Source organism: Chiloscyllium plagiosum, unplaced genomic scaffold (genome assembly GCF_037043375.1).
Source record: "Chiloscyllium plagiosum isolate Xiang-an unplaced genomic scaffold, Cpla_swu_hap1 HiC_scaffold_28, whole genome shotgun sequence".
Taxonomy (NCBI): Eukaryota; Metazoa; Chordata; class Chondrichthyes; order Orectolobiformes; family Hemiscylliidae; genus Chiloscyllium; species Chiloscyllium plagiosum.
The window spans coordinates 302,563-316,275 of NW_028270166.1; the positions used below are offsets into that span (position 1 = coordinate 302,563).

Below are 13,713 nucleotides of genomic sequence, written 5' to 3' on the forward strand. Positions count from 1 at the left end.
ACCATACAGAGTCAGTGTTTATTCATCAGGAGAAAGTGAGGTCTGCAGATGCTGGAGATCAGAGCTGAAAATGTGTTGCTAGAAAAGCGCAGCAGGTCAGGCAGCATCCAGGGAACAGGAGAATTGACGTTTCGGGCATAAGCCCTTCTCCAGGATTCCTGAAGAAGGGCTTATGCCCGAAACGTCGATTCTCCTGTTCCCTGGATGCTGCCTGACCTGCTGCGCTTTTCCAGCAACACACTTTCAGCTTTATTCATGAGGGTAAGGGTCACTCGCTGTGTAACCGTACAGAGTCAGTGTTTATTCAGCAGGCTAAGAGTCACTCACTGTGGAACTGCACAGAGACAGTGTATTTTCAACAGGGTAAGGGTCAATTGCTGTGTAACTGTACAGAGTCAGGGTTTACTCAGCAGCGTAAGGGTCACTCACTGTGTAACCCGTACAGAGTCGGTGTTTATTCAGCAGGGTAAGGGTCACTTGCTGTGTAATTGTACAGAGTCAGGGTTTATTCAGCAGGGTAAGGGTCACTCACTGTGCAACTGTACAGCGTCAGTGTTTATTCAGCACGGTAAGAGTCACGCACTGTGGAACTGCACAGAGACAGTGTATTTTCAACAGCGCTAGTGTCGATTGCTGTGTAACTGTACAGAGTCAGGGCTTCTTCAGCAGTGTAAGGGTCACTTGCTGTTTAACTGGATAGAATCAGTGTTTATTCAGCAGGGTAAGAGTCACTCACTGTGTAACTACACAGAGTCAGGTTTATTCAGCAGGGTAAGGGTCACTCACTGTGTAACTGTACAGAGTCAGTGTTTATTCAGCAGGGTAAGGATCACTCACTGTGTAACTATACAGAATCAGTGTTTATTCAGCAGGCTAAGGGTCACTCAGTGTTTAACTGTACAGAGGCTATGTTTATTCAGCAGGATAAGGATCACTCACTGTGTATCTGTTCAGAGTCAGTGTTTATTCAGCAGGGTAAGGGTCACTCACTGTGTAACTGTACAGAGTCAGGCTTAAATCAGCAGGCTAAGGGTCACTCACTGCGTAACTGTATAGAGTCCGTGTTTATTCAGCAGGGTAAGGATCACTCACAGTGTAACTGTACAGAGTCAGGCTTAAATCAGCAGGCTAAGGGTCAGTCACTGCGTAACTGTATAGAGTCTGTGTTTATTCAGCAGGGTAAGGATCACTCACAGTGTAACTGTACAGAGTCAGTGTTTATTCAGCAGGATCAGGGTCATTCACTGCGTAACTATACAGATTCAGGGTTTATTCAGCAGGGTAAGGGTCACTCACTGTGTAACTGTACAGAGTCAGTGTTTATTCAGCAGGGTAAGGGTCACTCACTGTGTAACTGTACAGAGTCTGTGTTTATTCAGCAGGGTAAACGTCACTCACTGTGTAACTATACAGAGTCAGTGTATTTTCAACAGGGTAAAATGGCAATTGCAGTGTAACTGTACAGAGTCAGGGCTTATTTAGCTGCATCAGGGTCACTCACTGTGTAACTGTACAGAGTCTGTGTTTATTCAGCAGGGTAAGGGCCATTCACTGTGTAACCGTACAGATTCAGTGTTTATTCAGCAGGATAAGTGTCACTCACTGTGTAACCGCACAGAGTCAGTGTTTATTCAGCAGGGTAAGGGTCACTCACTGTGTAACTGTACAGAGTCAAGGTTTATTCAGCAGGGTAAGGGTCACTCACTGTGTAACCGTACAGAGTCAGTGGTTATTCTGCAGAGTAAGGGTCATTGCTGTTTAACTGGACAGAGTCAGGGTTTATTCAGCAGTGTAAGGGTCATTCACTGTGTAACTGGACAGAGTCAGGGTTTATTCAGCAGTGTAAGGGTCATTCACTGTGTAACCGTACAGATTCAGTGTTTATTCAGCAGGATAAGTGTCACTCACTGTGTAACCGTACAGAGTCAGTGTTTATTCAGCAGGGTAAGGGTCACTCACTGTGTAACTGTACAGAGTCAGGGTTTATTCAGCAGGGTAAGGGTCACTCACTGTGTAACCGTACAGAGTCAGTGGTTATTCTGTAGAGTAATGGTCATTGCTGTTTAACTGGACAGAGTCAGGGTTTATTCAGCAGTGTAAGGGTCATTCACTGTGTACCTGGACAGAGTCAGGGTTTATTCAGCAGTGTAAGGGTCATTCACTGTGTAACTGTACAGAGTCAGAGTTTATTCAGCAGGGTAAGGGTCACTCACTGTGTAATTGTACAGAGACAGTGATTTTTAAACATGGTAAGGGTCATTTGCTGTTTAACTGGACAGAGTCAGGATTTATTCAGCAGGGTAAGGGTCACTCACTGTGTAACCATACAGAGTCAGGGTTTATTCAGCTGGCTAAGGGTCACTCACTGTGGAACTGCACAGAGACAGTGTTTTTTCAACAGGGTAAGGGTCACTTGCTGTGTAACTGTACAGAGACATGGTTTATTCGGCAGAGTAAGGGTCACTTACTGTGTAACTGTACAGATTCAGTGTCTATTCAGCAGCGTAAGGGTCACTTACTGTGTAACTGTACAGAGTCAGTGTTTATTCTACAGAGTAAGGGTCACTCACAGTGTAACTGCACAGAGTCAGTATTTATTCAGCAAGGTAAGGGTCACTCACTGTGTAACTACACAGAGTCAGTGTTTATTCAGCAGGATAAGGGTCACTCACTGTGTAACTGTACTGAGTCAGCCTTTATTCACCAGGGTAAGGGTCACACATTGTTTAACTGTACAGATTCAGTGTTTATTCAGCAGAATTATGGTCACTCACTGTGTAACTGTACAGAGTCAGTCTTTATTCACCAGGGTAAGGGTCACTCATTGAGTAACAGTTCAGAGTCAGTGTTTATTCAGCAGGGTAAGGGTCACTCACTGTGTAACCGTACAGTGTCAGTGTTTACTCAGCAGGGTAAGGGTCACTCACTGTGTAACCGTACAGAGTCAGTGGTTATTCTGCAGAGTAAGGGTCATTGCTGTTTAACTGGACAGAGTCAGGGTTTATTCAGCAGTGTAAGGGTCACTCACTGTGTAACCATACAGAGTCAGGGTTTATTCAGCAAGGTAAGGGTCACTCACTGTGTAACTATACAGAGTCAGGGTTTATTCAGCAAGGTAAGGGTCACTCACTGTGTAACTATACAGAGTCAGAGTTTATTCAGCAGGGTAAGGGTCACTCACTGTGTAATTGTACAGAGACAGTGATTTTTAAACAGGGTAAGGGTCACTTGCTGTTTAACTGGACAGAGTCAGAGTTTATTCAGCAGGGTAAGGGTCACTCACTGTGTAATTGTACAGAGACAGTGATTTTTAAACAGGGTATGGTTCACTTGCTGTTTAACTGGACAGAGTCAGGGTTTATTCAGCAGGGTAATGGTCACTCACTGTGTAACCATACAGAGTCAGGGTTTATTCAGCAGGGTAAGGGTCACTCACTGTGTAATTGTACAGAGTCAGAGTTTATTCAGCAGGGTAAGGGTCACTCACTGTGGAACTGCACAGAGACAGTGTTTTTTCAACAGGGTAAATGTCACTTGCTGTGTAACTGTACAGAGACATGGTTTATTCGGCAGAGTAAGGGTCACTCACTGTGTAACTGTACAGAGTCAGTGTTTGTTCATCAGGGTAAGGGTCACTCACTGTGTAACTGTACAGAGTCAGTGTTTATTCAGCAGGGTAAGGGTCACTCACTGTGTAACTGTACAGAGTCAGTGTTTATTCAGCAGGGTAAGGGTCACTCACTGTGGAACTGCACAGAGACAGTGTTTTTTCAACAGGGTAAGGGTCACTTGCTGTGTAACTGTACAGAGACATGGTTTATTCGGCAGAGTAAGGGTCACTTACTGTGTAACCGTACAGAGTCAGTGTTTATTCAGCAGGGTAAGGGTCACTCACTGTGTAACCGTACAGAGTCAGTGTTTATTCTGCAGAGTAAGGGTCATTGCTGTTTAACTGGACAGAGTCAGGGTTTATTCAGCAGTGTAAGGGTCATTCACTGTGTAACTGTACAGAGTCAGTGTTTATTCAGCGGGGTAAGGGTCACTCACTGTGTAATTGTACAGAGTCAGTGTTTATTCAGCAGGGTAAGGGTCACTTGATGTTTAACTGGACAGAGTCAGGGTTTATTCAGCAGTGTAAGGGTCATTCACTGTGTAACTGTACAGAGTCAGTGTTTATTCAGCAGGGTAAGGGTCACTCACTGTGTAACTGTAGAGAGTCAGGGTTTATTCAGCAGGGTAAGGGTCACTCACTGTGTAACCGTGCAGAGTCAGGGTTTATTCAGCAGTGTAAGGGTCATTCACTGTGTAACTGTACAGAGTCAGTGTTTATTCAGCAGGGTAAGGGTCACTCACTGTGTAACTGTACAGAGTCAGTGGTTATTCAGCAGGGTAAGGGTCACTCACAGTGTAACCGTACAGAGTCAGTGTTTATTCAGCAGTGTAAGGGTCACTCACTGTGTAATTGTACAGAGTCAGAGTTTATTCAGCAGGGTAAGGGTCACTCACTGTGGAACTGCACAGAGACAGTGTTTTTTCAACAGGGTAAATGTCACTTGCTGTGTAACTGTACAGAGACATGGTTTATTCGGCAGAGTAAGGGTCACTCACTGTGTAACTGTACAGAGTCAGTGTTTGTTCATCAGGGTAAGGGTCACTCACTGTGTAACTGTACAGAGTCAGTGTTTATTCAGCAGGGTAAGGGTCACTCACTGTGTAACTGTACAGAGTCAGTGTTTATTCAGCAGTGTAAGGGTCACTCACTGTGTAACCGTACAGAGTCAGTGTTTATTCAGCAGGGTAAGGGTCACTCACTGTGTAACTGTACAGAGTCAGTGTTTATTCAGCAGGGTAAGGGTCACTCACTGTGTAACTGTACAGTCAGTGGTTATTCTGCAGAGTAAGGGTCATTGCTGTTTAACTGTACAGAGTCAGTGTTTATTCAGCAGGGTAAGGGTCACTCACTGTGTAACTGTACAGAGTCAGTGGTTATTCAGCAGGGTAAGGGTCACTCACAGTGTAACCGTACAGAGTCAGTGTTTATTCAGCAGTGTAAGGGTCACTCACTGTGTAACCGTACAGAGTCAGTGTTTATTCAGCAGGGTAAGGGTCACTCACTGTGTAACTGTACAGAGTCAGGGTTTATTCAGCAGGGTAATGGTCACTCACTGTGTAACCGTACAGAGTCAGTGGTTATTCTGCAGAGTAAGGGTCATTGCTGTTTAACTGGACAGAGTCAGGGTTTATTCAGCAGTGTAAGGGTCATTCACTGTGTAACTATACAGAGTCAGAGTTTATTCAGCAGGGTAAGGGTCACTCACTGTGTAATTGTACAGAGACAGTGATTTTTAAACAGGGTAAGGGTCACTTGCTGTTTAACTGGACAGAGTCAGGATTTATTCGGCAGGGTAAGGGTCACTCACTGTGTAACCATACAGAGTCAGGGTTTATTCAGATGGCTAAGGGTCACTCACTGTGGAACTGCACAGAGACAGTGTTTTTTCAACAGGGTAAGGGTCACTTGCTGTGTAACTGTACAGAGACATGGTTTATTCGGCAGAGTAAGGGTCACTTACTGTGTAACCGTACAGAGTCAGTGTTTATTCAGCAGGGTAAGGGTCACTCACTGTGTAACCGTGCAGAGTCAGTGGTTATTCTGCAGAGTAAGGGTCATTGCTGTTTAACTGGACAGAGTCAGGGTTTATTCAGCAGTGTAAGGGTCATTCACTGTGTAACTGTACAGAGTCAGTGTTTATTCAGCAGGGTAAGGGTCACTCACTGTGTAACTGTACAGAGTCAGTGTTTATTCAGCAGGGTAAGGGTCACTTGCTGTTTAACTGGACAGAGTCAGGGTTTATTCAGCAGTGTAAGGGTCATTCACTGTGTAACTGTACAGAGTCAGTGGTTATTCAGCAGGGTAAGGGTCACTCACAGTGTAACCGTACAGAGTCAGTGTTTATTCAGCAGTGTAAGGGTCACTCACTGTGTAACCGTACCGAGTCAGTGTTTATTCAGCAGGGTAAGGGTCACTCATTGTGTAACCGTACAGAGTCAGTGGTTATTCTGCAGGGTAAGGGTCACTAGCTGTTTAACTGGACAGGGCAATGTTTATTCAGCAGCGTAAGGGTCACTCACTGTGTAACTACACAGAGTCAGTGTTTATTCAGCAAGGTAAGGGTCACTCACTGTGTAACTGTACAGAGTCAGTGTTTATTCAGCAGGGTAAAGGTCACTCACTGTGTAACCGTACAGAGTCAGTGTTTATTCAGCAGGGTAAAGGTCACTCACTGTGTAACCGTACAGAGTCAGTGTTTATTCAGCAGGGTATGGGTCACTCATTGTTTAACTGTACAGAGTCAGTCTTTATTCAGCAGGGTAAGGGTCACTCACTGTGTAACTGCACAGAGTCAGTGTTTATTCAGCAGGGTAAGGGTCATTCACTGTGTAACTGTTGAGAGTCAGGGTTTGTTCAGCAGGGTAAGGGTCCCTCACTGGGTAACTGTACAGAGTCAGGGCTTATTTAGCTGCATCAGGGTCACTCACTGTGTAACTGTACAGAGTCAATGTTTATTCAGCAGGGTAAGGGTCATTCACTGTGTAACCATACAGATTCAGTGTTTATTCAGCAGGTTAAGGTTCACTCACTGTGTAACCGTACAAAGTCAGTGGTGTTCAGCAGGGAAAGGGTCACGCACTGTGTAACTGTACAGAGTCAGTGTTTACTCAGCTGGGTAAGGGTCACGCACTGTGTAACTGTACAGAGTCAGGGCTTCTTCAGCAGTGTAAGGGTCACTTGCTGTTTAACTGGATAGAATCAGTGTTTATTCAGCAGGGTAAGGATCACTCACTGTGTAGCCATAGAGTCAATGCTTATTCAGCAGGGTAAGGGTCACTTGTTGTGTAACTGCACAGAGTGAGTATTTATTCAGCAGGATAAGGGTCACTCACTGTATAGCCGTACAGAGTCAGGATTTATTCAGCAGGGTAAGGGTTAATCACTGTGGATCTGCACAGAGACAGTGTTTATTCAGCATGGTAAAGGTCACTTGCTGTGTAACATTTCAGAGTCAGGATGTATTCAGCAGGGTAAGGGTCACTCACTGTGTAACCGTACAGAGTCAGTATTTATTCAGCAGGGTAAGGGTCACTCACTGTGTAACCGTACAGAGTCAGTGGTTATTCAGCAGGGTAAGGGTCACTCACTGTGTAACCGTACAGAGTCAGTGTTTATACAGCAGGGTAAGGGTCACTCACTGTGTGACCGTACAAAGTTAGTGTTTATTCAGCAGGGTAAGGGTCACTCACTGTGTAACTGGACAGAGTCAGGATTTATTCAGCAGGGTAAGGGTCACTCACTGTGTAACCATACAGAGTCAGGATTTATTCAGATAGCTAAGGGTCACTCACTGTGGAACTGCACAGAGACAGTGTTTTTTCAACAGGGTAAGGGTCACTTGCTGTGTAACTGTACAGAGACATGGTTTATTCGGCAGAGTAAGGGTCACTTACTGTGTGACCGTACAGAGTCAGTGTTTATTCAGCAGGGTAAGGGTCACTCACTGTGTAAACCGTGCGGAGTCAGTGGTTATTCTGCAGAGTAAGGGTCATTGCTGTTTAACTGGACAGAGTCAGGGTTTATTCAGCAGGGTAAGGGTCACTCACTGTGTAACCGTACAGAGTCAGGGTTTATTCAGCAGGGTAAGGGTCACTCACTGTGTAACCGTACAGAGTCAGGGTTTATTCAGCAGGGTAAGGGTCATTCACTGTGTAACTGTACAGAGTCAGTGTTTATTCAGCGGGGTAAGGGTCACTCACTGTGTAATTGTACAGAGTCAGTGTTTATTCAGCAGGGTAAGGGTCACTTGCTGTTAAACTGGACAGAGTCAGGGTTTATTCAGCAGTGTAAGGGTCACTCACTGTGTAACTGTACAGAGTCAGTGTTTATTCAGCAGGGTAAGGGTCACTCACTGTGTAACTGTACAGAGTCAGGGTTTATTCAGCAGGGTAAGGGTCACTCACTGTGTAACCGTGCAGAGTCAGTGGTTATTCTGCAGAGTAAGGGTCATTGCTGTTTACCTGGACAGAGTCAGGGTTTATTCAGCAGTGTAAGGGTCATTCACTGTGTAACTGTACAGAGTCAGTGTTTATTCAGCAGGGTAAGGGTCACTCACTGTGTAACTGTACAGAGTCAGTGGTTATTCAGCAGGGTAAGGGTCACTCACTGTGTAACCGTACAGAGTCAGGGTTTATTCAGCAGGGTAAGGGTCACTCACTGTGTAACCGTACAGAGTCAGTGTTTATTCAGCAGTGTAAGGGTCACTCATTGTGTAACCGTACAGAGTCAGTGATTATTCTGCAGGGTAAGGGTCACTAGCTGTTTAACTGGACAGAGTCAATGTTTATTCAGCAGTGTAAGGGTCACTCATTGTGTAACCGTACAGAGTCAGTGGTTATTCTGCAGGGTAAGGGTCACTCGCTGTTTAACTGGACAGGGCAATGTTTATTCAGCAGCGTAAGGGTCACTCACTGTGTAACTACACAGAGTCAGTGTTTATTCAGCAAGGTAAGGGTCACTCACTGTGTAACTGTACAGAGTCAGTGTTTATTCAGCAGGGTAAAGGTCACTCACTGTGTAACCGTACAGAGTCAGTGTTTATTCAGCAGGGTAAAGGTCACTCACTGTGTAACCGTACAGAGTCAGTGTTTATTCAGCAGGGTATGGGTCACTCATTGTTTAACTGTACAGAGTCAGTCTTTATTCAGCAGGGTAAGGGTCACTCAGTGTGTAACTGTAGAGAGTCAGGGTTTGTTCAGCAGGTTAAGGGTCCCTCACTGGGTAACTGTACAGAGTCAGGGCTTATTTAGCTGCATCAGGGTCACTCACTGTGTAACTGTACAGAGTCAATGTTTATTCAGCAGGGTAAGGGTCATTCACTGTGTAACCATACAGATTCAGTGTTTATTCAGCAGGTTAAGGTTCACTCACTGTGTAACCGTACAAAGTCAGTGGTGTTCAGCAGGGTAAGGGTCACGCACTGTGTAACTGTACAGAGTCAGTGTTTACTCAGCTGGGTAAGGGTCACGCACTGTGTAACTGTACAGAGTCAGGGCTTCTTCAGCAGTGTAAGGGTTACTTGTTGTGTAACTGCACAGAGTGAGTATTTATTCAGCAGGATAAGGGTCACTCACTGTATAGCCGTACAGAGTCATGATTTATTCAGCAGGGTAAGGGTTAATCACTGTGGATCTGCACAGAGACAGTGTTTATTCAGCATGGTAAAGGTCACTTGCTGTGTAACATTTCAGAGTCAGGATGTATTCAGCAGGGTAAGGGTCACTCACTGTGTAACCGTACAGAGTCAGTATTTATTCAGCAGGGTAAGGGTCACTCACTGTGTAACCGTACAGAGTCAGTGGTTATTCAGCAGGGTAAGGGTCACTCACTGTGTAACCGTACAGAGTCAGTGTTTATACAGCAGGGTAAGGGTCACTCACTGTGTGACCGTACAAAGTCAGTGTTTATTCAGCAGGGTAAGGGTCACTCACTGTGTAACTGGACAGAGTTAGTGGTTATTCTGCAGGTTAAGGCTCAATCACTGTGTAACCGTACAGAGTCAGGGTTTATTCAGCAGGGTAACGGTCATTCACTATGTAACTGTACAGAGTCAGTGTATATTCAGCAGGGTAAGGTTCACTTGCTGTGTAATTGTACAGAGTCAGTGTTTATTCAGCAGGGTACGGGTCACTCACTGTGGAACTGCACAGAGACAGTGCATTTTCAACAGGGTAAGGGTCACTCACTGTGTAAGTGTACAGAGTCAGTGGTTATTCTGCAGGTTAAGGCTCAATTACTGTGTAACCGTACAGAGTCAGGGTTTATTCAGCAGGGTAACGGTCATTCACTATGTAATTGTACAGAGTCAGTGTTTATTCAGCAGGGTAAGGGTCACTGTCTGTGTATCTATGCCTATGTGCAAACATCTAATTTTGTGTTCCTGACAGCATGAGATGATTTTGAAACTCACCAAACATTCAAGGAGTCGTGCTGGCCGGGCGATGACCATCAGCAATTTCCTGACCAACTGTGTAATGAACATGACTTCATCGCTTGCTGCCCTCTCATACGCCTGATTGAAAGATGCAGAAAGTTTGAGAGTGTCAGACACAGGCATACACCCAAACATTGTCAACCCTGGGGTTGCTGATGACAGGATGGTTGATTGGATGTGGTTTGGTATCTTCTCCATCATGGAGAGTAAGGGGTGTCAGGCTCAGTTCACAGAGACAGGTTGGAGGGCTAGAGAGTTGTGAAGATAAGCTTGCTATGAGCTCACATCTGTCTCTGAGCTTGGTTGGATTCTGAGGTACTGGTTTATGGGTGTTTATGAATAGAATGTAATTAAGGGGCTGATGGTAGGGGTTAGGATCAGTTGGATTTTTGGGTATTGTATGAGTTCAGGGTGGGGCCGTGACAGTGGGTATCATTTACAGATTCCAATGACAGTGTCATGAGTCAAAAGGTTTAATTTGAAGCCAATGGTCTGTCCCTCTTCCAGTCAAACCTCATTATCTTTGTAGTCCCTCCTCTTGCCTACTGTCTTATCTGAACGTTTTAAAACATGGCTGTCTGTTTCCTCTTCACCCAAGTTCCTTATACTAGAAAGGGCAAAGGGCATAACTTAAACCCAGCAACTGGAGGCTACTGAACCTTACCCTGCGGGACAGAAACTGTCAGCTGCCATAATCTAAAACACAATTATTTGACTTTTGGAAAACTATCTATTAATAAATGACAGCCAACAGATTTATTAAAGCGAAGTGTGGCTTGACTTACTTGATTTCCGTTTTTTATGGAATGGGTTGCTGGAGCTAGCTGTTGATATGAACTTTCTGATGGTGTTTGATAACATACTGAAGAATACAATTAAACCCAAAGGATGAAAGGAGCAGTGATTGTACTGAAAAGAAAATCACCTCAAGGAGAGGAAGCAGAGATAAGTGGTGAGAGGTTGTGTTTCAAACAGCATGGAGGAATACCATGCCTCCCCCAGCGGTCAGTGTTGGGATCACATCTCTTTTTCATACTTGTTCAGGGCTGCGCCTGGATACGGGCAAAATTTCAAAATTTACAGAATGCATGAATTTTGGGAATGTAGACAATGGTGATGAGGACTGTTGGAGACTTCAGGACTCCAATAATAGACTTGATAACATGTGAAAACACATTGCAGATTAAAGCAGAGAAGTTTGTCTGTTTTGCCAGGGAATATTGGTATGGATCTGGAATCACATGTCGGCCAGGTCGAGTAAGTAGGGCAGATTTCTTTCTTTAAAGGGGGTTAGAGAACCAGATAAGTTTTTACATCAATCAGTGACAAGTTCATGGTCACCTTGAGACTAACTTTTCATTACAGGTGACTGACACTAACCAGCACCTTCCCCACTGTACGATGTGAAGTGACACATTTTGGAATAATCATGAAAAACAATAAAAACTGTAAATGAGTGTTGGAGTAGAGAGGCATGGAAAGGTATTTCCAAGAGTATTTCAAGATGAAAGAGTAAAATGAGGAGGTTGCAAAAAGCAATTGAGGATGTTTGATATATAATTTCAAATGCATCCAAGGAGCAGGAGAATCGACATTTTGGGCATGAGCCTTCCTTCAGGAATCATGCCCGAAACGTCGATTCTCCTGCTCCTTGGATGCTGCCTGACCTGCTGCGCTTTTCCAGCAACACATTTTCAGTTCTGATCTCCAGCATCTGCAGTCCTCACTTTCTCCATATAATTTCAAATACTGAGTATAAAAGCAAAGGAGCTCTGCTAAATCTTTATATATGACTAGCTAAATCCCATCTTGAATTCTGTATAAAATTCCTGGGACCACCATTTACAAGGAGAAAGTGAGGTCTGCAGATGCTGGAGATCAAAGTTGAAACTTTATTGCTGGAACAGCACAGCAGGTCAGGCAGCATCCAGGGAACAGGAGATTCGACGTTTCGGGCACAGGCCCTTCTTCAGGAATGAGCAGAGAGTGTTCAGCAGGAGAAGATAAAAGGTAGGGAGGAGGGACTTGGAGGAGGGGCGTTGGAAATGTGATAGGTGGAAATGTCAAGGTGAGGGTGATAGGTCGGAGTAGGATGGAGGCGGAGAGGTCAAGAAGAAGACTGCAGGTCAGGAAGGCGGTGCCGGGCTGGAAGGATCCGGCTGAGACAAGGTGGGGGGAGGGGGGATGAAGAAACTGGTGAAGTCCAAGTTCATCCCCTGTGGTTGGAGGGTTCCCAGTCGGAAGATAAGACGCTCCTCCTCCGACCGTCGGGTTGTTGTGGTTTGGCGGTGGATGAGTCCAATGACCTGCATATCCTCGGTGGAGTGGGAGGGGGAGTTGAAATGCTGTGCCACAGGTTGGTTGGGTTGGTTCGTCCGGGTGGCCCAGAGGTGCTCTCTGAATCGCTCCGCAAGTAGGCGGCCTGTCTCCCCAATATAGAGGAGGCCACACCGGCTGCAGCGGATGCAGTAGATGATGTGGGTGGAGGTGCAGGTGAATCTGTGGCGGATATGGAAGTTTCCCTTGGGGCCTTGGAGAGAAGTGAGGGGGGAGGTGTGGGCGCACGTGTTGCACCTCCTGCGGTTGCAAGGGAAGGTGCCGGGAGTGGTGGTTGGGTCGGTGGGGGGTGTGGATCTGACAAGGGAGTCGCGGAGGGAGTGGTCTCTACGGAAAGCTGATAGGGGAGGGGAGGGAAATATATCCTTGGTGCTGGGGTCTGTTTGGAGGTGGCGGAAGTGACGGCGGATGATGCGCTGTACATGGAGATTGGTGGGGTGGTAGGTGAGGACCAGTGGGGTTCTGTCCTGGTGGCGGTTGGAGGGGCGGGGCTCAAGGGCGGAGGAGCGGGAAGTGGAGGAGATGCGGTGGAGGGCACCGTCGACCACGTCGGGGGGGAAATTGCGGTCCTTGAAGAAGGAGGCCATCGGTGTTGTACGTATTTTGAACTGGTCCTCCTGGGAGCAGATGCGGCGGAGACGAAGGAATTGGGAGAATGGGATGGCGTTTTTACAGGGGGCAGGATGGGAGGAGGTGTAGTCCAGGTAGCTGTGGGAGTCGGTAGGTTTGTAGTAGATGTCCGTGTTGATTCGGTCGCCTGAGATAGAAACAGAAAGGTCTAGGAAGGGGAGGGAGGAGTCCGAGACTGTCCAGGTGAATTTGAGGTCGGGGTGGAAGGTGTTAGTGTAGTGGATGAACTGTTCAACCTCCTCGTGGGAGCACGAGGTAGCGCCGATACAGTCATCAATGTAGCGAAGAAAAAGATGGGGGGTGGGGCCAGTGTAGTTGCGGAAGATGGATTGTTCCACATACCCTACGAAGAGGCAGGCATAGCTGGGGCCCATGCGGGTGCCCATGGCTACTCCTTTTGTTTGGAGAAAGTGGGAGGATTGGAAAGAAAAGTTGGCATCTCGGCATACCTCGACACGGTCCTGTCCCCATTAGTCCAAGAACTCCCCACCTACGTTCGTGACACCACCCACGCCCTCCACCTCCTCCAGGATTTCCGCTTCCCCGGTCCCCAACGCCTCATCTTCACCATGGACATCCAGTCCCTGTACACCTCCATCCCCCATCACGAAGGACTCAAAGCACTCCGCTTCTTCCTTTCCCGCCGTACCACCCAGTACCCTTCCACCGACACCCTCCTTCGACTGACCGAACTGGTCCT

General features: G+C 46.3%; 1 protein-coding gene across 5 annotated transcripts in view; it reads right to left on the reverse strand.

The window, feature by feature from the left end:
* The window catches only part of LOC122565068 (microtubule-associated serine/threonine-protein kinase 3-like), a 334,201-nt gene that overhangs the window by 131,711 nt on the left and 188,777 nt on the right, over nucleotides 1–13,713 (reverse strand). For all 5 annotated transcript variants that reach the window (XM_087975852.1, XM_087975853.1, XM_087975855.1 and 2 more), the window contains one exon: nucleotides 10,023–10,124. In XM_087975852.1, the coding sequence (XP_087831978.1) occupies nucleotides 10,023–10,124 (102 nt within the window). The remainder of the gene's footprint in view (nucleotides 1–10,022; nucleotides 10,125–13,713) is intronic.